This window comes from Carassius auratus, chromosome 29, assembly GCF_003368295.1.
Source record: "Carassius auratus strain Wakin chromosome 29, ASM336829v1, whole genome shotgun sequence".
Lineage (NCBI taxonomy): Eukaryota > Metazoa > Chordata > Actinopteri > Cypriniformes > Cyprinidae > Carassius > Carassius auratus.
The window spans coordinates 9,682,315-9,706,322 of NC_039271.1; the positions used below are offsets into that span (position 1 = coordinate 9,682,315).

The window sequence follows — 24,008 nt, forward strand, 5'->3', positions numbered from 1 at the left end:
GAAACACAAGCAGCGTAGAGTTGGACGTGTCCGCCAGAACTCCTGTGAGAGGTTGAGTTTATGTATTTATGCCAACCTCCTTTAAAGACGGCCATTCATTTAGTTAAAAAAGAGAGAGAGAGAGGTACGCACAGAGGAGTTTTGAGGCATGTGCATACATGTGAGTTTTGTACGTGTGCATTTTTTTTTTTTTGGCTTAAATAAGGGCACCAACAGGGATACGTGGCAAACATATGTAGGCCTGTGGGGTTCTGCTGAGGTTGATGGGGTTACCGTCCAGGCGAACATCCTCAAGAGCGTTGCGGATGTAATTCAAGTCATGTGGATTGCAGAAGGTATCCTCGTGCATCATTTGGATATTGTTATTCTGCATGATAAAATGAATAATGTTTTTAAAGATGTCAGTGTCCATTAAAGATCACTATGCAGATCACCAGAAATACTTTTTAAATATAAACTAGCTACTTTCAGTTAAAAACTATATACAAATGTTAGTTTCAGTTAAGTGGCAAGTGCCATAGATGTCCACAATGTGGCGCTAGTGAGGTGGGAGTACAGGTACCTGTAGGTGCAGAGAGCGCAGACTGTCAGGCAAAGGAACCGGGATGTGGTCTATGTTGTTGTCTGTCAAGTAAAGGTAAAGTAGCCCCGACATGTCCTGGAAACAGAAATCATGAGCTGTTAACAATTCCGTCAAACAAAATGATCTAAGATAAACTCAACATATGTTGAGTTTTCTCTAAATGAATTGTAAATTGTTCCTTTGCTATCTGCTATCAGGATCAATGACTACTATGTAGTGTTTTCTTACTTTAAAAGCCTCTCTTTGAATGCCAGTGCTGCCCAGCTGGTTGTGAGAGGCATCAATCAGGGTCATAGAGGGGGCTAGAGCTGGAAGTTGTCTAATGCTATTCTCTCGTAATATCAACTCCTCCAGAGCAGGAAGGCCAAAGAAAGCATCATCATCGATCCTGGAAATTCCATTGCTGGTCAGATCAATCTTCTTTAATTTATCTTTATAACAACAAAAGACAAAAAGATCATTCAGTGAAGTTCATGAAAAAACTAAAGCTAAAGCTATCAAATATTGCTTAAGCTAACAGATCTGGTTATGGAATGTTATCAGACAAACTGCTGTCTATGAGCTCGAGCCTTCATGTCAACAGGAATTGCAACATATTTGCAACATTACTTCTGTATTGCGATTTATTAGTGAATTAAACCAGATATTCAGCTAGAAAATTTTTTAGGGCAGTGCTTGATTTGATACTTTTTTTTTTTTTTGTCGTTTCATACTGGCTTGATTTAACTGTGACATGATTAAAACTTTAACTGTCCCTTTGATTAAACACATACTCAGGTTGATGAAGTCAGACTTGCTGATCTTAGCAATTTTGTTGTAGCGTGCATAGAAATGAGTGGTGTCTTTGGAGAGAGGAGGAACACGGTCCAGTTTAAGGTCATCACAGTACACAGATCCAACCAGGCAGGTGCACAGCATACAGGTAGCCATACCTTACCACCAGATTAACAGGTGGCATTCAGAAGACAGACACAAATACATGTGAAAACACAGAAACTGAACTGATGTATATTCCAGCCGCCACCTATTGAGAGACATGAGGCAAACAGTTTTTGCACTTTTGTATCATATTGTCTAAAAAGTCACATTGAACATATGCTGCATACAGTACGGCAGAGGTGTTTGGTCCTGCTCCCTTAGGGCCATTTTAGTGCAGCCTTTAGCTCCATTACCCAGTTGACCTATCGGTAAGCCCCTCCCCTCAAACGCAGATGAGTCAATGGCAGTCGAGTATCAGTTGCACGGGGAGCGGAACTTGGACGGAACTTTGGTTTCAGCGCCATAGAGAAACTTTGGCAGATCTGAAACTTGAATCATTTTTATGGGGTTTATGGTTCAAAAATGGAAAAACTATGTGCCTGGGATACTTATAACAGTGATTCCGGGTATCCTGAGAGGATAGGCAATGGAATTTATTTTTTGGTGTATTTCATAAACCTAAACAAATCCCAAAGCAATTCACCCCAATCCAAATGAAGACAATAATGTTAGTTTTCTGGTTGTCATACTCTCATTAAGTTACAATTTTCAGACCAAAAAGGTTCTCCGGGTTCTCAAGGTTGTCAGATGGACAAAAAAAAAATTTCTAGGCAGGTGTTTTGGAGCTTAGCTGCAGGAATTTGTGGCATTCCAGGAGCAGGATTGGACACCCCTGCAGAATATTGCAGAACAGAACTTTATAGTGATATGTGGGTATCTATGGTAGCAACAAAACTAAATTAGATATCACACTGACCAGGTCTTAAAACTATTGAGGATACATATTATGGAATCAACTTAATTGCCTTATGAATGTTTAAATATGAGTGAAACACTGACCTGTTTGATCTGTTTCAATATCTTTGTCAAAATCAGGTACCCCTGACCCTATTTCACCCCCAGTCCCCTCCAAGGGAGTGGTTGGGGTAGTTAGGAGTATCACTTCCTCTTGTTAAACACAACAACATGAAGGTGTTAGGAGACAGATTAGCACATGGACAGATTAACACTGGAACAGGACAGACAGTGAGTAATACTGACACTGAGAATTTGTGATGGTAATGATTATTATTGTTATAATGCACACCAAAGCAAGTGAATACATATTAAACCATGTTCAGCCAGTTAAATTAAGTAATTTTAGAGGATTTGTAGAAAATGCTTAGAGCTTAGAATTGATGGGTGCAACAATAAATTCAATAGTAATTCTAACTCTTGCTAAGCTTGTCTAAACTATTCTTCTAAGCTTTTTCTTCTCCAAATAACGACTCCAGGAAGCTGAAGACAATACTACCAGATTACTGTCATATATCTGAGTCATAGAAGTGCATAGTATTGATATTATGGTACTGACCTTCATCTAAGTCAGGTATTAATATTTCAGTGGTGACGACTGGGGCCTCAGTCACCCCAGACTCTTCTGGGCTCCCAGATTCTCCAGACTCGAAAGTGACCTTAGGCTGTTTAGTCTCCTCTGGGACCCCAGAGACATCAGGCAGCACAATGACCACAGGCTCTCCAAACACCTCATTCAACCCAGAGATCTCAGGCATCCCAGAGGTCCCGGACTCTCCCGATACCTCTGGCACCCCAGAGAGCCCAGATTCTCCAGACACCTCAGGCACCCCAGAGGTCCCGGACTCTCCCGATACCTCTGGCACCCCAGAGAGCCCAGATTCTCCAGACACCTCAGGCACCCCAGAGAGCCCAGATTCTCCAGACACCTCAGGCACCCCAGAGATAACAGGCTCTCCAGACACCTCAGGCACCCCGGAGGTCCCGGACTCTCCCGATACCTCTGGCACCCCAGAGAGCCCAGACTCTCCCGACATTTCATGTACCCCAGATGCTCCAGGCTCTCCAGAAACCTCTGGAACCCCATATTCTCCTAAGCAGTCAGGTACCCCAGAGAGCCCAGGTTCTCCTGATACCTCAGGTACCCCAGAGACCCCAGGTTCTCCTGACACTTCAGGTACCCCAGAGACCCCAGGTTCTCCTGACACTTCAGGTACCCCAGAGGCCCCAGACACCTCGCATACTCCAGAAGCCCCAGATTCTCCTGACAGCTCAGGTACTCCAGAGGCCCCAGATTCTCCTGACAGCTCAGGTACCCCAGAGGCCCCAGATTCTCCTGACTCCTCAGGTAACCCAGAAACTCCAGACTCCCAAGAGATTCCATACTCCCCCAAATCCCCAGAGGCCTCGTGTGGAATGGTTTCAAACGTCAAGTGGAGCTCCTCCTCTTGTGAGAGACAAGGTGGGGTGGCAAGAAAGAAATTAGCCTCCTCAACAGGAGATGAGAGATAACAATATGACAGAAATGCTTGCAATGATTACGAGTTACCCATTTTGGATCAACATTTTAACCAATACAAAACAGTTTAATGGTTGTGAATTACAGATCATGATTTCTTGCTTTAAAACCCTTAGGAAATCCCTCCTCACTAAGGTCTAACAGGTAGAGACCAGAAATTTGACTCCACCCAGAGAAAAACTAGCTCCTCTAAAGCTATACTCTTAGGAAAAATGTACAAAAAAATTGTAACGGGACATCTAATATGCACCATTTAAAGGTAGATAAGGTACAAGATTACTGCCCCATTGACAAGCTTCTGTAACCCTAAATGTACAATTTGAACACATTTTTTTCTATCAGTGTAAATATATAAAGCAAACCAAAGTCCTGAGTACTGACCTCTACCTGAGATCAATATTATGCCTGAACCAGAAAGTCCAGAGACTCCAGAACCTAGGTCCTCTGAGTCCACAGAACCTGATATGTCACCAGAGGTCCCAGGACCTCCTGAGCCCAAAGGCATTCCAGAACCTGAAATGTCCCCAGAAATCTGAAGGATGTCAGTGGGCGTCAGACGAAGCTCCTCCTCTTGTTCAAGACAAGGTTAGGTGTTAGAAAACTTATTAGAATTAGAAATACACTTAGATACATATGGACTGGTTCTGTAAACAGTACAAGTGATGAATTAAATATGGTGCACATAAAAAGCAAGTTAAAGAATTATTAAAACACATTTAACCAATCAGATTTCCAGTTAAATGGAAAAACAGCATGATGAAATGGTTGGCATGCCAGTCATGACAATTAGTAGTGTGTGTGTTTGTCTATGCATAGTACAAACCTCCCTGTGCACTAGGGCCCATCAGAGTCCCTGACTCCCCAAAGCCTGATGGAATCAGCTGAGGCTTTATGGGTAATTCCTTGTCTTCTCTCTCCTCCTCTTCCTCCTCCTCCAATGAGGCATGGTGTGAAGGATCAATGTCCTCATCGGGGCTCAAGGTTCCAATCTCTATCTGCAAGAGGAATTTAGGCCGGTACACTATATTGATTTTTATTAAGTTACAAACCCTTACAATGCTTACACAACTGAGCCAGATAAATAAAGTCTAGAGAATTATTAGAAACTTCTAATCCGATAAATTGGGACGGACTGGAACTAAAATATGTAGGATGTTGGCTATCTATAGCCCCTTTCACACTGCCATTCCGGCAAATACAGGGGTAAAGTGTTCCTGCAATTGGTCTCTGGTCGCTAGATTTGGCACTTTCACACTGCCAGTGATGACCCGGTATATGTGCGTGCTTTCACACACAACCCTTGAAGATCCCGTAACGACACGTGACATCAGCGCGTGACGTGTAATGTACGAGTCGACAACGCTAGGCACGTTATACTTTCACTGAAGCAAGCAAACGGTCTCGGCGTCAGCGCGGAAAGTGATTAACTAACTGATCTCTGCTTCATTACAGTTTGCACACATGTTTTCGTCGCGAATGTTGATCTTCCTTCAAAAAAGCCGGTAAAAGAGTTGCGTGATAACGCACGTCATCACTTTTAGATCTGAATTAGAATTAGATCTGGCTTTTGTTCACACAGCGCTAGTCCCCGGTCGAACCCCCCAATGTTACTAGGTCCCCGACCCAGGTTCAATTCGGTAATCAATTCCGGGACGTGGTTGCTTTCACACAGATGGCAACCCGGCAATGTTTCTGGAAATATTGCGGGTCCGATGTGCAGTGTGAAAGGGGCTTATGACCTGGACTGAACACCCTTGAGCTATACTGAACTGATAAACAATTCAAAATATCCCAGATACAAACCAGTTATTCATTAGACATTAGTTTGTTTTACTAAAGCATTAGAGTCTTGCAGACACATTAACACATTTGATTGTAACACAAATTATTTTGAGGTTCAGTTAAAGGTGTGACTCTGCAAATAGCTGTCCCATTGAAAGAGAAAAGGCTTTTCAATGGGTATCGACCTTTTCATTTAAAGCTTTCAAAGTCACCATTTTCCTTGTAAATGCTAATTGTTCCGAGGTGTGAGACAAATTACAGATCATATTGATGTGGTGATGTTTACATCTATTCTATTCATTTTTTATTTCATTTACTCTGCTAATATTGACTATTTTTATCAGCATTTTTAGTATTTGATTCCACTACAATCCAGAGTGGGGAGCTGTGAAACCATTCACTGTCTCTATTCTCCAGAAATGGTCCTTGTGGAACCAAGACATACATGGTAGCAGAAAAATACATTTTTCTGCCCATTTTCTTTCCAGGGTGTTCAGTTAACTCCAGAGGACCCATCTCCGTTGTCTCACATAATAGTCAACTTGATCCTATTAAAAATGAATTATTTTTTAAAATTACAATTATTAAGCTGTAGAACCGTTATTTTATTAAAATGCACTACACTATTAATTCTGTCAACAATCAGGTATGAGGGCAAATCGCAGAAATCTACTAATGCTGAGAGTCCGTAAAAAAACAGCAAGCCTTTGAGAGGCCTTGCTTGGACTATGCTTGATTTTCAAACAACAACCTAGCCAAACACGCAAAGCCAAAAGCTAAAAGAATGGCTAAAAGAAATCAACAATGTGTAAAGCAATGAACAGCCAATGAGTAATTTCAGATACTGGGATGCATGAGGAGCTTTCTGGAACCCCTACTAAAATCTATTCTACAGCAGCCAGACCTGTGACTCACAAGCCTGTCAGCATTTTTGTTTGTCTGAAAGTCAGACAAAAGATGATTTTATAAAGGAATGTGCATTGTGTTGTGTAAGTTTTTAAGTTTTTTTTTATCTTTCTGTTGTGGAAGCAATGCAACAGTTTGCATAATAGCTTTAGTCTAAGGGGTCATTTCATTAGGTTCTTTAGGTGTCTCAATACTAGTTTTATTTGATCTTAATGCTGCGTTCGACTCTATAGTCCATGACATACTCTTAGATTATAACCTTTTTGTGTTGCATTGTATGCCTTCATGCTTTTTGTTGGTATAACTTTACACCTTTTCAGAAACAGGTATATTGATAAGTGCAACCTTTAGATCCCAAGATTGACATTACGGCAGGAGCAATATTTCAGCTGTCACTTGAGTGAAAGTATAATACAAATACACCTGCACATACATTAAATGTCTCCATTTGTACATACATTTACACAGACAAATACAACATGTGCCTAAGGAACCTACAAGCACTCTTTCATGTACAAGCAACTCATAACTCCTCAAAAACAGATTCTTAACATCTGATTGGTTATGTATGATACATTTAGTCAGTTTATTTATATTAAAGAGTTGTACCAGAAATCTAAATTAACTACAGTTTGGAAACTGCATATCTTCATAATAATAAAAATGTTAGTGATGGTGAGGAACGACAAACGTTCCCACAGCTTATGAAACATTCATCATATCCGAAAGAGTTGAAAATTAAGAGCCTTACACAAGTAAAATGTGTGGCAATTCACAAGTGTGCTTTTGATTGTGGGTTTAACTACATAACATGCACATCAGGATCAAGTTAAGTCTCTTGGCTTCAATGTAATTCTTCTAAAAACCCATCTTGGCTTATGCCATGCATTCAAACATAGTTTTATCCTTTTTTCCATGTTGAAGATGATACATTTCTTCACACCTGCATACCGTAACTTCTGGCCATCAAACCTCAGTTTACAACAACATTCCATTCAATAAAGTGTGTAAAGAACATTAAGACATTCCCAAATTAATATTATTAACTAAAACATTACTTTAAAATGAGAACATGTTCTGTGTGGATTCTGCTACAAATATAATTTAGGAAATGACAGCCAACTAGACAGTAAGTATTGGCAAAATTAGATGCTTAGATCTACTTTCAATTATGTTATTGTGCATCCAGCTAAATTATGAGTGAAATAATCTAATGTACAAGTATGAATAGTGTTGCACAATTATTGATTATGAGTGAATTTCAGTTCAGTAAAAATGCCAGTGTCTGCATCCCATTACATAAGACTGTGCCAGTGGAAAAATTCAGTCAAGAACATTTTACGTTGAACAACATCTGGTCTGTACATCATACAGATGATATGTCCAAGAAAAGTATTTGTTACATAAAAAAAGAATGATAAATCAGTCTGACACACTGAACTTTGCTGTACCAATATGCCTCTGTCCATGAGCAGTTCTTTAAACAACATACAAGGACAATCATAAAAAGGCAATTTACTGAAAATGATGGTCCTTGCGAAGCTTAATTTCACCAAGAAGGGATAAATATTAGTATGCATAGCAGAATACTGTTCTGAAATCAGCCAGGATGAGTAAATACAAGCCCACATGCCCTCAGTGACCGACCCTAAAGCACAGCAGCTGGTTTAGAAACCAGTTTCTAAATGAAAATCATAAACCAAAGACTGACAAAGCTGGATGCTATTATCCCCAGGAACATTTGGATGAGCAGAGCAAATGAAAAGTTGTCACCCTGAAGCAAAACTGCAGAAAATACATTCCTGCATGTCAATTAGAATCGAGTCCAATGCTTGAACATTAGCCATCTTTACAGGCTGGAGGAAACTAATGAATTTGTAGAAATAGGAATCATTAAACCGAGGTCCAAAAATGAATAAGGCTTGATTCGAAACACTTAGATGGGACATATATTGGAAAATAGGACTTTTACTTGAAATGAAAGAATTCAGGTACTAATGAAAAACCCATTTATGGAAACTAGGCTGCAAAAAAGACAGGGGACATCATGAAATCCATGAGAATGAGAATTTTGACATATGACCACCCATTTTAACATATCAAGATAATTTAACCAGTTTATGAATTTTGAAACTTTGAAATAAATCTCTCACCTGTGGTTCATCAAATCCATCGTAATAGTCATAGACATCAGTACCATCCACATTCTTGTCTAAGTCCACATTGTTGTTGTCATAGTTATCTAGTTCCGCTTGTCTGGCATATCTGCGGGGAGAGGCTGCCACCACACACAGGACCAGGAGTCCCCACATCAACCTCAGCGTTATCATCTTCCTTCTAGACACAGAATCAGATGGATTATTGTTTGGGGAGATCTTAAAATGTTCATGTAGAAGCAGAGTAGTAAACCGTTTGAAAAAGATGATTCTTGTGAATGGCTGGTTGTATATGGCAGCATAATCAGCCCACAATATATATCAAGCAACATAACCATATAAAATGTATTTTATTTTTGATCATTTAAAAAATATAACACACCCCTGGGGAGGTAAATTAACATGTTCTAACAAGAGGCACAAGTATCTTAAAAATCATGGACTCTGGCTCACCATGCACCTGTCATTACAGGAAACAACTTTGTAAGATTGGAGAACACAGTATTCATTACCAGGGTGTAGGCAGCCAGTAATACTGAAATACAAACCTCTACAGTCCTTCGCTCACTTACAAGAGCCAAGAAGCCAGCAACTAACCAAGCAGCCACCTTGAACTCACTCAATGACTGCTTTGTGAGTTAAAGTTGAAAGTTCACAGGTGAGAGGCATGACATCATAAAAGGTTTAGCATTTTCATTTATTTATTTTTGTAAATAGCACAGGTTGTTAAAAAAGTTGACTTGACTTTAGGTAACTTTGAATAAATTCTTTATATGGGTCCAGAAAGAATCCACACTCTTAAAAATGAAGTTACTTCAAAAGGTTCTTCAAGCAATTAAACATTTTTGGTTCCACAATGAACCATTCAGTCAAATGTTCTTTAAAGAACCATCTCTTTCTTGCATTTTCGTAATCTGAAGAACATTTTTTTACTACTAGGAACCTTTTGTGAAGCAGAAAGGTTCTTCAGATGTTAAAGGTTCTTTATGGAATCATTTAGATAAAAAGGTTATTCTATGGCATCGTGAAGCACCTGTATTTGTAAGAGTGCATGGAACATTTCCATTGTACAAAAGGTTCTTTATAGTGGAAACATGTTCTTAACATTATTCAAATGTTCTTCAAAATAATAAAAAAAAATGATTTGTATAGAAACTGTTCACTAAAGTGGTTCTTTTTGCTGCAAAATCCCCCCTTTGGGACCTTTATTTTTAAGACTATGAGTAAATTATCTACCACAAAACCATACTAATTGAAAGAAAATAAAACATTATTTTCCCATTGTCATCAGATGACCTATAGAGGAAATCTGCAGATGTTTTTCCATTTTCTGTGCTGGTTTTGGGGGGAAATTCTGCTGACTGGATTTAAGTCTGGCAGAAGATTCTATATGCCCATAATCACAAGTTCTTAATAACTAACAATGTCCAAAACTCTAAATTTTTAATACTGTAAATAAGAAAGATTTGTCAAATATTTCTTAGGAGTATCATGCATTATAAAGCATTCTTCATATTCTTAATCTCACGTGTACTGCTTTGTATTCTCTCTAAAGGTTTGTTATCAAACACATAATGTTAGTTTTTCCCCCAACAGTTATCATTATTAGAATTTGAGCTAATGTGGAATATATACATTTCTTATGAATGGTAAGAGGCTCAGAGGAAAGCAATGATCAAATGGAGTGAAGGAAGAAGAGGGTGTACTTGATGTGCAGACCAAGTTCTGGTCCTCGGGGTGAAACGGAGAAAACTAGGCGAAAGAGAGAAAAAGAGGGAGAACTCCAACAGAGCCTCTTTATGAGTGTCTGACTCTACACTCAAGTTCGAAATTCCACCGAGGTTTGTGGACAGAATGGCAATGAGTTACGATCTCTCTCTATCTCTCTCTCTTTCATACACACACATCCACGTAACTCTCAGTGAAGGCTATTTTGGGGCATAGCTGCTCTCTAGAAACCACTGCATTTTTAGACATAAAACAGTTCCCTGTGGGGTTCTGACAGCTAGTGAACACATGCCATCGCATCACATGATGAATAGAGATTATATATTAGTGATATTGATTAGATATAGTCACAAACTAGTTCAGTCGTCTCACAGTAAAGCTTCAGTGTACCAGTGCCTTACAGCTTCAGCTGGGAAATACTGAAAGAGGGACTATACTGCACACAGAGCTCGGCTTTTACACACTCTCAACAGTGTTTGCAGTGCGTAGACCCCGTGTGAGTATGTGTGTGTGAGAATTAACTATCCCACTGTTGTTTTTGGCTCTAGCCGACAGCGTTCCACAAACTCATTGATTTGACCATTGCTTCTTCTCTATTGGTTCTGCCAATACTGCCAAAATTATGACTTATTTACTTCCAATAAGTCAAAATGCATAAAATATGAGCATTGCAGCTTAATGAAACACATATTACAGACATATCTACTAAATATCATCTGTTTGGCGATTACTGTTATAACTGAAGATTTATCTGAAGATTTGAAACGGGAAGTTTCTATAATATGGCCCTAGACAGTTTGCTAATGACCAGACATCATGAGTCTCCAACAGTAATTACAGCTGTCCTATCAGATTATTTGAAAATCCTGAAATCCATGAGCATGAGAATATTGACATATGATTGCCCGATTTAACATATCAAGATAGTTTAACCACTGAAGAGTCATCTGAAGATTTGAAACGGGAAGTTTCTGTGATATGGCCCTTGACCTGAACAGTGTGTTAATGACCAGACATCATGAGTCTCTAACAGTAATTACAGCTGTCGTAGATTATTTGCAATACTCATATTTTATTGGTGAGGCTTAAAAAATGGACTACTCTCTTAAAAATCAAGCACAAACATCATCACACACAAAACAAATCCCAAAAACCATGGAATAGTAAACTGGCCAATAAAGAAGATACATAAATTGCCATCACTACCACACAGATCACCTGTTAACCCACTTAAAAATCTTGTTTGAGTTTCAACATTACTGTATTGTAAGAAGATTCATGAAGTTGATGGAGCATAGAGGTATTATATCATCAAGCCAGAAATCCACGAAAGAAATAAAGAAAGCCTTAGAAAAGGTGAAATGAACTATGTGAACTATTTTAACTTTGCAAATGTGCATTACTATTACAAGAACTAGAAGGAGATTCATTAAGACCATGGTGTACATCTTATATCACAAAGCTAGTCAAATACAAGACAAACATTTAAAAACAAAACAAAATGAAAGCCTCAGTACAGAACTTCATTTTAGCTTTTTTTAGCTTAGCCTCAGTGGCCAGGTACAACTGAGGCTTAGCAGCAGAAGGGACCCCAAGAAGCCTTTAGGTCTGGTTCCTGCTCTAAAGCACAGCACCAACATTAAGAAGAACACACAGCAGAACCCTTACCTCTGTCTCTCCTTTCCCAAATGGTCCTGTTCTTCAGATCTGGCAGGCAGAGGGTTGGTGGGCCTGGCCAATGGCAATGGGTCACTCACAGTGAGTGTGTTTCTGTGTGTGGATGCTTCTGGGTGTGTGTGAAGTGTACGTGTACACACACTCCCAGACCCCTGTGCCCTACCTGCCTTGTATATGTGAAGGTAAGAAGTGAGACTGAGAAAAGGGAGAAATCGAGTTTTGGTCACATCTACAGCAGTGCCCACCCCATACCACACTGCATCGCACACACACACACACACACACACTGAACGGACACACAATTTGCACGCTCACAGACCCCCAACTGCAAAAATCCTTTAATCCCTTACAACGATCTGTCTTTTTTTGTTTCCTGAAGAGACACATTAGTTATTCAGTTCTAAGTGAGATATTTGTCTTCCTTTTCCTGAGGTGAGCGTGAGGCATATTCTGCTTTCATGTAGGGATCTGCAGGGCCCGGCGCACAATGGGCCCTCTGTGAGCCTCCTCTGTTAGTGTAATGCAGAGAGGTAGAAAAGACCTCCATTCTGCTCTGTGCCAAGACTTGGTGCTAAAACCCTGCTTAGTACCTCTGTGCAGAGATTGACTGAAGAAAACCTGCTAACCTATCAGGAAGTGCCGTACAAGTGCCTGCTTTTAATGTTCGGTGGGATGTTTTTAAAGGCCTCAGACTATTTTTCTATACTAATTCCCTTTCTCTGCTAATCATATTTTTGCTGAGTCACATGAAATAAAAATCCAGCATTAGTTAAGGACCGGGACTGTTGAGCTATTCCGAATTTTTAATAACATCTGACACATACTGCATTGTGTTTCAGTCACACTGATATGTTTAAGTGTTACTCAAAGTCTTGTTGACCTTTTTAACCACTTTTTTCACTTTGTTTGATTATATTTGACATTTATGTGTGTGATATTACATATTTGAGCTTTAAGGGACACCAAATACACCAAAAAGTTCCTTAGCTGGACCGAGCATTGCATCAATATCCATGCAAACCCACTAGATTGTGCCAAGGAAATCCATTTACTTGCAAGATCAATTTAAGCTGCACAGCCCTGCACTGTGTGGTTGAGGATTTACTGTAACACAGTCAGCTGTGTCTAAAGTCAGCGTAACAGATGAAACTAAAAATATATGTATTGGGCCCCGCAGCATAAATGAAGCTATTGTTTCACTTGATAGCCAGGTACTGTACACACACTGTTGCTCTTTCTCTCCATCAGATGTGTATAAATATTTAAAAGTGAGTGTTCTGTTGCACACTTGTTTTGCTTTAAAATGTTTTTTTTTTTTTTGTAACCACAGAGCCCTGCTTGCACCATAAAGATGAGCTTGGTACAGTATTTCCCATACACCAAATTCTAATGAGAACTTTTACAATACATCTAAATACCTTAAATAAATCGCCTTGATAGATGGGAGTTGCTTTTACTGAAACTGAATGTTTAGCAAAAACTACAACTGAGTGCAAGTTAAAACAAATCACGAATCTAATCATGTTAAATTATTGTAGAATAGTACATTGCTTGTGAATTATGTTTCCTTTTAAAAAGAGGATTCCTAACTGGCTGCTTGATATATATAATGACAAATGAATAATTAACAATGCAGAGACAATGCTGGACTACTGTTTAATCAGGAACATCAAACAAAAGTTGATCTCATTTTATATTTTCCCTTTTGACAATGTTCTCACAGTTTGTGACATTAATCTCACATATTATTATTATTTTTTCTGCAAAGAAGGTTGAAGTGATAAATATGAACAAAGAAAAATAATTGTTAAATTTGTGCGTTTTTTTAGTTTTATTTTTTATTTTTTTCACATTTTGATACATTTTAAAATCAGCCTAAAAGGTTACCACAATTAAACTGTATTTATACATTAATTATTAAAACAGTAGGTCACAGTACATCTTCCTGTCCTAAAGAGGCTGCTTCTTTCAAAATTGATGTCATTCTAAACTATTGATTGAATATTGAAATAATTATTGTAAAAAGATGTAAAGCAATGTTAAAAGTAAAAATAAACGTATTTTTTAAAAATATTAAATGTCAGTACATATCAGTCACTATAACAGAGGCAACAAAAAAATTCAAGTTTATCTTCTGTTGGTTCTGTATGTATACTAAGAACATCCATGCATTCAATAAAATCTAATAAACCACACTATGTACTAACTTTATTACAATTTGGCTCTATAATCAGACCACAATTCTTCTGTCCAAAAACACCCCAGAATGGTGTGGTGAGGTAAAATAGTTTTTGGATAATGATGGATAGTGAAAATAGATTTTGCACAGGATGGGGAAATTACATTTCATTCAAATGAGGACAATTGTTTTGGAGCTCTCTTCATTATACAGAACATTGAACAGATAATGGTGTTTCCCACAAACCAAGTCTGTTAGTTTTCCATATGAAGGAAATTAAGAAAGGCACAGTGGTTTTACAATATAGCCATGAGAAACCATCTGTAAATGCAAATATGAACCAGTTTTATTATTCTCTACCACACTGAAAAGACCAGAATGGGAGACCACCTGAATATATCATATACCTGAATATATCATATTTTGGATACTGGTATATTCACCAGCTTTCTTAACTAGCTTATTTAACAGGGCTTTCTTGGTCAAAAACTAAAGACCTCAGCTGGTCTTTTCAGCAGTGTACAGTTTTCAATATGTATTTTCTGAATTTACAAATAGATAGTCCTCTTTTTTTAGACCCTTTTCAAGTGTATTAGTTTCCATACATTTTCAGGGCCGGTAAATGAAATGGACAGGAACAAGATGGTGTAGGATCTTTATATAACAATAGCCCTGAGGAGACGGAAACACATCATCAGCTCTCGTGGAATAGGGGGGTTGATCTCATTACCATCAAGGCGAAGGTAACGGAGACGTGGACCATTCTCATCAAGATAATCATCGAGTGAACCAGGTGGACAGATGTCAGAGCTATTCACACCTATGGAAATTACAGAAAAAAAACCATCTTACTGATAAAGTCACAGACATGCAGGCATAAAACAATTAAGGGTGCATCCAAAGTCTAAAGTCTAAAGTATACTTCAGCTGTTCATGTTCCGCAATGGTCTGCACACTGTCCGTGTGCCATCATTTTTGGACATGGCTGTGTGCAAGATTGAGCAGAATTCGGAAAATGAAGTATACCTTGGACTTAGGGAGGCTTACTTGCTTCTGGTCAGCCAGTAACTTAAAAAGTTTGTTTTGCTTATGAAGGAACTTCTTTAGGAAGCTAGTTTCAGACAGGCTTTCACAGGCACCATACAGCCTTTAGAGCTTTAGAGATAATCAAGCAAGTATTGACTACATTGCTTATTTAATGGCAGAAAGTCATATGCTTTGGACACAACCATAGTGTGACCTTTGTCTAGAAGAGGACAACAGTATGAATGGAGACCTGTTTACCAAATGATTTAGCAAAAATACAAAGGAAGTCTACATGTACAACATACAACAGGGCATGTTAAGAACTTTGGTTGTGGACTTACTCTTGATCTTATTGTGATCCAAATGCAGGTGCTCCAAACCAGAAGAGATAACAGGTATCTCTGTGAGCTGGTTATGAGAAAGCTGTAGATCTAGGATGCTGGAAAGATTAAACACATTTTTTGGGATGCCTCCATTAGCCAGCTTATTGCGGTTGAGCCTGAGAGACACCAATTTGGGAAGACCTTTAAAGTACTCAGCCGGAATCCTTTCAATATTGTTGCTGTCCAAAAAGATCTGTGTGGTTGTGGGTGGTAGGCCGAGGGGCATGGTATTTAACTGATTCTTTGCTAAATTGATCTGGATCAAGTTCTTGAGGCCTTTCAGATTGACCTCAGTAACTGCATCATCCTGTAGCTTGTTGCCTTGCAGATCCAGCAAGGTGAGATGGTCCATCCCAGAGAAGACACCGGGTGGGATCTTTGAGATTCTGTTTCGGGAGAGCCGCAACTGCTCTAATTTAGCAGGCAGAGGAGATGGAATGGAAGTCAGCAAATTGTCTTCCATGTAAAGGTGTACAAGGTTGGACATGGCCTTAAGAGCATCTGCCTCCAGGCCTTCACCTGTGATTTTGTTGCGGTTAAGGTTGATCCACCTCAGTTGTGTGGCATTGCGCAGAGCGTCTGCTGACAGGACATCAATCAGGTTGTTTTGGAGGTAGAGGTACCAGGTGTAGGGTGGGATGTCAGGTATGCGTTTCAGACCCTTGTTGTCACAGTAAACAGCATTAGGGAAACTTGGAGGGCAGTGACACTCTTTAGGACATGCCGATATCTGAGAGATAAGGTGCTCATATGGGATTTCTTCAGAGCGGACTTGGCTGGTCAAAAGCAGGGCTACAAATGCAACCATGAGCCACTCCATGGTTAGGCTTAACCTGAAAAATAATAGAGACAGAGAAGAAAAAAAAACTAGCTGTTAACAATATTGAAACCATATAACAATAAAATTAGAGACTTTATTTTAGTTCCAAACAAGCCTGTCACGCAAGTTCACTGGGATTGTTACAAAAACTTATGGGCTTTTCCTTTCAGTAAGTTACTTTGTTCCCGGGCCTGGAACAATGTTTGTCCCCCATACTAAGAATAGACATAGGTCCACCCTACATTACCCCAGGTTCTCTCTAAGTGGATAAACTCATTGACAAAAAAAATGAAGAACATCCTCTAGTTAAGATTATCATTCCCTTGTCTTCATCTTCTAAGTAGCAATCCTCTTAAACTCAGAATATGCTGCCAGGTCAACCTTGATTGACTTAAGCCTGGCATAGTGCTACTCATCTCCACTCAGAAGACAGTCACAAAGAAGCCAGTCTCTGGCATAAGGGTTCAGGTATGTCCTATTTCTGAATAGACAAGGTATAACAAACATGGCATGTTTTTACCAACACCTGGCCCTCATGTTGCAATATGAAAGTCTACATCCATTGACTGATTTTGGTTAGTTTCCCCCCATTTCAAATAGACTTAGTTCTTTGCACACATTTAAAACACATCTTTACATATTCCTATCTGTCAAATGCAAGTTTGAGTTTTGTCAAGTGTGTATGCAACAAATAATACGTTAACACATATTCACATCTGAGATTTCTCTTTTATCTGGTTGAAATTTTTGGTCCTGAGCTCCAAGTGACTGTAGGGAGATAGTTTTCTATGGGCAACACACTCACACTAAACCAAAGAGAAGCCCTGAATGCACCGTGATCAGACCAGCTTCACTTGTAAAGGTCTTTCAAGGCAAGAATTGTTTTTTTTAAATCATGACCTCCATACTGGCTTTTCTAATCCAGTTCTGTGGACAACTGCATCAAAAAAAAACAGTTGAAAACTTTAGTGCCATACATGAATTCTCATCACTGTGCACTCCTGTGTTAAATCCAAGGTAAAGGTAAAGCCATGAAGATTAAACCAGAAAAAATGACTAATAGCTCACAATATGCAGTTCTGGAGGGCAAAGGCTTTCTAATGGTATGGAAGAAGTTGTCTGAAGAAAACTGTCTTTGCCAAGATATTTCAACTGTACATTACCATTGCACCTTTTTAAATGCTAGTCTTACCTTTGTCTTCTTGGCGTTCTTCTACTGAATCTCTTGCTGTGGGTACAGATGCCTCAACTTTGAGCTACTTTGCCCTCTCCTGCCCCTATTTGTAGTGGCAATGGCATCCCATGATCCCTTCAAAGATGGACACACTAGACACAACCTTAGCCAATCATAGCCTGTCGAGATCAAGAGTCATAATCCTGTGAGGATGGACAGTGCTTAAACCAGCGTGTTGGTCAAAAGAAGACATGGGCCTTGGCCCAGTTTTAATGAGGCTAATACAGGCCTATAAGAGTCTTCATCCTTTTCTTCATCACCCCTCAAAACAACACCTGTCTCCTGTCTTTCAAGTAAACAAATGTCTAGATCAGGGCACTTAGTTGATAAATCTGAGTCTGTCTGTCTGTCTGTCTGTCTGTCTATCTGTCTGTCTGTCTGTCTATCTATCTATCTATCTATCTATCTATCTATCTATCTATCTATCTATCTATCTATCTATCTATCTATCTATCTATCTATCTATCTATCCATCCATCCATCATATCTACTGTTTCTATCTAACGATCTATCTATCTTTGCACATCCTTGTTAAGGACTCACAGTTTGACTGGTAAATGACATTTGATCTGCTTTATTTTTGGTATAGAGTTGCAGTTGCAAAATGAGTAATGAGAAAAGTCTGCACATTTGTTATTTAATGTGCACAATCACCAAAACTTGTGTGCTGAAATTTCTGTCCCCACGGGAGCACTTGTCTGGATTTAGAGGCTGATTTGTAGCTGGCACAGTTAGCCACACATGGTGTCATTGTTTGACTGCCAAGCATTGATCTTGTTGTGTCATTACTTGCTCTCAATTCCACTGACGACAACAACTACTTACTCTGGCTTTGTAATAACCTGTAATGGGCTCCTCCAGTTGAAATCGATGACCATTTGTAATCCAGTCTATTATCCAGCACCTCGTGTCAAGGATGGTGCTGCTCTACGTTAGAACCAATGGTCTAAAGGGCAAAGAGTACACATACCAACCTAATCCAATTTCAGAATTCAAAACCTATTATTCACAGGAACTTAAAAGAGCTCTAAACACTGATTACATCTGTGTCTAGGTCTACAACACTAAATCGGCAACTAAGAGCATTAGGCTGGGAAATACAGGACATGACGAGGTGATTCTCGGGGCAGCAATTAGCATCAAACTGTAGGAGGTTTAAGCCTATTAAAATACTCTGTATCTGGGATATCTGTTTATTCCAATGATGGCATTAATACACTCAGACAAACTCTGCAATATTTATATTCATTGAATACATCATGTCAACAGGGAAAAATATTGAAGACTTGCTACTCTGTAAGTCTCTGAGACCAAGATCACACTACATGACTAAACCTTATCACCCTAGTGTGTTTACGACTATTTTGCGACAAAACCACAGACCATAGTAGGTGCCAGCTTTTCTAATATCCACACCTGTGATGGCTTACAGATTTCTGACTGGATTTTCTAGTCACCCAGTTTTCAGGTAGATGGACTGTCCCAACTTGCATGAGAGCAACAAGTCGGGGATTTATCACATTGATTGATTATGATTATTACAGTCCAAACTGTTAAGTGATAAGCGCTAATGCTAACTGCTAAATATTTGAGGGCATCATCATGACGACTTACTAGGCACCTAAACTTTTTGAACTCTGAGACTGGTAAACAATATTTGAAAGCTCTTTATGGTTAATTAATATCTCTAATAGTAAAATATTTGATTTACTAGCATCTTTGAATGGAGATGAACAGAAGTTGGTGATTAAAATTAAATGTAACATGGACAAAAAAACATCACAGATGGTAATATATATATATTACTGAGAAATGACAGCATAAGACAACTGCTGAACATTTATGCTTCAACTAAAAGAAAACACATGCTCTCAAAGAGATTTAATTTCCTGTTTGAGGCAGCTATGTTAATTACACACGGTTCTACATTTGGCTCTAGCTCTGTGGCTAGTATGCCATCCAAATGTCCACTGTCCAATTTCACATCTTTATGCTTCTAAGAAACTTGATTTGAACAGAAACATCTAAGGAAAGTTTCTGTATTGTCTAATTGTTTTAGCCAAGATCAAAAAGCTGCATTAGTACTATCTTCAGTAGAATTTATGTTTAGAACATCCGTTAATTCTAGCTTTACAAAAAGATAAACTAATTAATTGAAATGATTAATTGCACATCCCTTCTCTATTGCTTACACAAGCAAAATCTAAGACTTTTGTTTAAAAACAAATTGTCCTGGTACCATGGTACAGGGTTGATATGATCATACCATAGTATTTTGATCTATGCTGCTGTGCTATCATGATAAATGTCTAACACTATGTTACTTTTCTGGTACATTTGTGTTGTCTTACACAAGATATTTCAATGTAAGCAACTACGCCAGTACATATGTAATACATATGGATTACAAGTTCATGATCCTGTAGATGGCTATTACTCAATAATGTATTATTATTCAATAATGTTGTTCCCCTCAGTTACAATTAAAATCCAAAATTCGTTAGCTTATACGAAGTCAGGCAGCAGAAGTGCATCGAAAATTATAAAGTATAAGGGAAATATAAGTGATATTTAAAATATCTCAATACTCAACTAAAGAAAAACCACCCACTTCCCTACTGCATCACCACCACTTAAAATTAAAACAAACCAAACAACAACAACAAAAAACCAAGAAAATATTACCTGCTCATCTCAGTCACAGAGCTGATTTTGGTTTATGCAGGTGGAGGCAAAGTGTCTGCTTCCAGTTTTGGGGTTGCAGTCAGTATATCTTTCCCGCCTGCTCTCCTCTCCAGTTTGAGTCCAGTCTGCAGTTTCTCCCACTTTCTTTCTGGCCCAGGCATGCATCAGAAGACACAGCCTTATTAGATTACTATTGTTAGTAGAGTTACTTCCCCAAGGCCAAACCTTTGACATCAGCTGGTGATCTTGAATAAGGGGGTGTGTAAAAGTTTGAAAGATTTGCGTGGATTTGTCTTTCCACAAGCATGCACTGGTTACTTATTGCTAGCAAAGCACTTTTTTCTCTTTTTTAATATTTTCTTTGTGCAGTGTGGGTCTGTTGAGCTTTAGGAGGTGGGGGCTCCTGTCAAAAATGACAGCCTCCAAACAGATGTAAGTGGCTTTAAGACATTTAACCCTTCCTTTTCAATGGACATATCTCGTCTCCATCCCTAATGACTTTGAAGGATATTTTGCACTCCATTAAACTAGGCCGCCCTGGGACAATGCACATAATCTGGCTGTCATTTTGCACTCACGGACACCTCTGAAAAGTAGAATTAAGCTAGAATGCAAAAACTGTTGAAAGGTACAATGATGTTAGAGAGTTAAACCTGTACTCTTAACACTCTCACATGAGTTGTGCATAGCTTCACAGTGAGTGAAAAGGCAGTGAGTAGTAACCAGGCGACATCTGTTTAAACATCTGGATCCTGTTGTAGATATTTCAAGATGGAGAAGAGGAAAGTGGGATATAGAAGGTCTCTGATTTGGGTAGGACACTGATTAAAGTCTTACTGCACAATTGACTGCACTCTCTGTTTAAATCTAGATTAAAAACACTGCTCTTTCGCCAAGCATTCGAATAATGCATCTCATAATTTGTGACTGCAGCTGTATCTGATCAAATGCGCGTTCTTATTCTTTAGCTTGGGTTAAACTAATTAATTTTACTTGGTTGGAACAGCAGCTACACTAATTATGCCTCTATTTGTTTCTCTGTTTTCCCTAGGATACTAGGATTTACACAAGCTCCAGTCTGGATGCAGAACACCTGAGAAGAGATGATGTCAACCTCTCAGAGAACCTCAGATGATACTAACCCTTAAACGTACAGAACTGACAAATATTGCTACTTACTATGCAATCACATAATAATTGCTGTTGACTATGTCTTGTATAAACTTTTCTGAAAATTCCTGTCAAAAGCACAAAAACGGACAATCACCACTTACAACCTACTACTAAATATTGTAGAAACTAAAATTTTAAATTAGTAATTTTCTATTAATTAGAAAGTAATTTTCTGTAAAGTTGCTTTGCAATTATTTGTATCGTAAAAGGTACTATACAAATAAACTTTAATTGAATTGAATTGAAAAAGAGCACATCTCTGTCCTGTTGAAAGGATTCTACTGTCTGGAATAAAAGTGGATTCATGATTTCTGTTCTAAAGTATTTGGAATCATCAAATCTCACATCTCGCTTGTACAAAGTACACATGCCCTGTCAGATCTCCAGATGTTTGGCCAGGCATTGTCTTATCTAATTCATGAACTAATCATTCATGAACCAGTTCAAAAAACCAGTCTGAGGTGCATTTCCCAAAAGCATATGGTCACAAGTTCCTTCATTACCAATGGAGATCAGTGGAACTCGCGACCATTGTTAGCCAACAATGCTTTTGGGAAACAAGCCACTGAATAATTTAATGACAAACTAGATTGATCAGGGTCTGGATCTCATGACGTAAAACTTTACAGATATTATACAACCTCCAACATTTATATGTAATCATGATTATCATAGAAACAAACTAAAAAATGTGGCAGAGCCTTGGTTCTACCCATTGGTTGTTGATTGGAGTGGCAGATCTGTTGAGTGGCAAAAATGTGTGGCGTACTGGCAGACTAAAAGAATGGAAAATTCTTAGAATAGTCTGTCATTTCAATAAAACATGACAAATTGTGAAATTATTGATTAAAAACAATTGCATTGATGAATTGTTCAAATTAAGATGAATTTAGATTTCCATTTCATGTTGACTTCAAAGACAAATTCCCAGCTTTCCCAACTCTCTGTGTAGAGCCACACAAATCAAATTTATAATACTCTGACAACAACATCACATAACAGATTTGATCCCCTCAGGGGACCTTTGCAAGCCTCTTTTGTGTTTTCAAACAGACATATTCTAAACAATAACTGGAAACCTTTGTGTCCTCTCTCTGAAGAGATCAGCTGTGGGAGTATGAGCTAAAAAAACATCACAATGGTCTCCTTTCCCCACCAAGTCTCTCCAGTGTTTAGTAGACATTGAATAACAGAGTGTGGTTTTCTAGCAAGACCTCAAAACATATGACATAGCAACATAAAATTATTATCGTTTTTGCAGTGGCACAGCAACATTGAAGTATCCAAGCAATGCACTTTGGTTATAATAAAAGAACAATTCGCCTGGAAATTAAGATTCCAACATGTTGTTTCAGATTACTTTCTTTCTTCCATGAAACACAAAACAAAGCAATGGAAACTAACCCCTTTTTTTTTTTTTTTTTTTTTTTTTAAGATTGTGATTTTAAATAAAAAATGCTGGACTTCTCTAACTCTGCCGCTTCCTTACAATCGACTGCAAGCTCGTATTCAGATCTGCCTTTATCCAATCAACAATTGATGGATTTAACCAAGACATTGCTAAAAAGTTCAACAAAATAATTTTTAAAGACTGAGGGTAAATAGACTGAACGTCAACATCTAGAACAATAAAAGTGATCAATTTTGTGTGTGTGTGTGTGTGTGTGTGTGTTTGGTCCTGTAAAATCAGCTTGTGGTGAACTTAAATACTCAGGCTGCAATAAAGTGGTAAAGATATTTCAAACAAAAAAGCCAGAACTGCCTATCTATCATCTGTTTCTAACACATGGACAAAAGATCTCCCACAGTGCCTCTCTGTAAAACTATCACATGGTCACCCCAGACCCTCCATTCCTCTGGAATGCTGGGTTTTCTGCCTGCAACTCTACTGTTTTAAACAAAACACTCATTTTTAGCACAGAAAGATCTGTAGTTATGTTAAATGCAACTTTTGAAGTGCCTGTCATAAAGGGATGATTTGGGATAGAGATGAGAGCAGATGGTTGGAGGAGTTAAATGGGGAAAAATTGACTGTTTGGCTATTTTATTATTGTGTTTTGTGGAGCTATGTCCTGAGCTGAGGAAGGGAATTTATGTTTACAGCTACCTCGAATAATGGCCCTGCATCTGAATATGCGAACATCCCAGCTACACACTATCAAAAGCAGTATGCCCAATGGCAAGGATGTCAGACTGTTTAGTATTCATGATACAGTGAGTCAAACCCGGCTGACCTTCTTTATCTGCAAACCCATTGAGCTTCTTGTGGACACTTTGCTGTCCCACAAGACCAAAAGTTGAATAAAAAATTGTGTAGCACTGCAAAATGAGTGGCTCTTTTTAAGTTTAAATGTTATAAGCACTGAGAAATTTGCTCTGCATGG

General features: G+C 38.6%; 2 protein-coding genes across 4 annotated transcripts; both read right to left on the minus strand.

Moving 5' to 3' along the window:
• Nucleotides 1-29: 29 nt before the first annotated feature.
• LOC113048016 (epiphycan-like) lies at nt 30-12,153 on the minus strand. 2 transcript variants are annotated; one of them, XM_026209507.1, is made up of 10 exons: nt 12,116-12,153; nt 8,717-8,900; nt 4,699-4,870; nt 4,257-4,445; nt 2,916-3,803; nt 2,402-2,509; nt 1,357-1,515; nt 812-1,014; nt 563-658; nt 30-367 (listed from the first exon to the last, which is right to left on the minus strand). In XM_026209507.1, the coding sequence occupies exons 2-10, from the start codon at nt 8,891-8,893 to the stop codon at nt 197-199; spliced, it is 2,163 nt and encodes a 720-aa protein (XP_026065292.1). In that variant the 5' UTR covers nt 8,894-8,900; nt 12,116-12,153; the 3' UTR covers nt 30-196. The 2 variants fall into 2 exon arrangements, with proteins under 2 accessions (XP_026065292.1, XP_026065293.1); XM_026209508.1 differs by lacking the exons at nt 2,402-2,509; nt 2,916-3,803; nt 4,257-4,445.
• A 2,561-nt stretch (nt 12,154-14,714) lies between these two features.
• On the minus strand, nt 14,715-20,782 carry LOC113048017 (keratocan). 2 transcript variants are annotated; one of them, XM_026209509.1, is made up of 3 exons: nt 20,452-20,782; nt 15,671-16,545; nt 14,715-15,123 (listed from the first exon to the last, which is right to left on the minus strand). In XM_026209509.1, exons 1-3 carry the CDS (start codon nt 20,457-20,459, stop codon nt 14,960-14,962), a joined length of 1,047 nt encoding a protein of 348 aa, XP_026065294.1. In that variant the 5' UTR covers nt 20,460-20,782; the 3' UTR covers nt 14,715-14,959. The 2 variants fall into 2 exon arrangements, with proteins under 2 accessions (XP_026065294.1, XP_026065295.1); XM_026209510.1 differs by lacking the exon at nt 20,452-20,782 and adding an exon at nt 17,725-18,055.
• Between the last annotated feature and the right edge of the window lie 3,226 nt (nt 20,783-24,008).

What these genes read in the sequence shown, in the direction of transcription:
- LOC113048016 (XM_026209507.1), bottom strand. Translation starts at nt 8,893, where the DNA reads ATGATAACGCTGAGGTTGATGTGGGGACTCCTGGTCCTGTGTGTGGTG. An exon ending in TATTGAAACAGATCAAACAG is followed by an intron (nt 1,516 to 2,401) that starts GTCAGTGTTTCA and finishes TCTGGTGGTAAG; the next exon opens with GTATGGCTACCTGTATGCTG. An exon ending in TGCGCTCTCTGCACCTACAG is followed by an intron (nt 368 to 562) that starts GTACCTGTACTC and finishes TTTATCATGCAG; the next exon opens with AATAACAATATCCAAATGAT.
- LOC113048017 (XM_026209509.1), bottom strand. An exon ending in GGATCACAATAAGATCAAGA is followed by an intron (nt 15,124 to 15,670) that starts GTAAGTCCACAA and finishes TAATTTCCATAG; the next exon opens with GTGTGAATAGCTCTGACATC.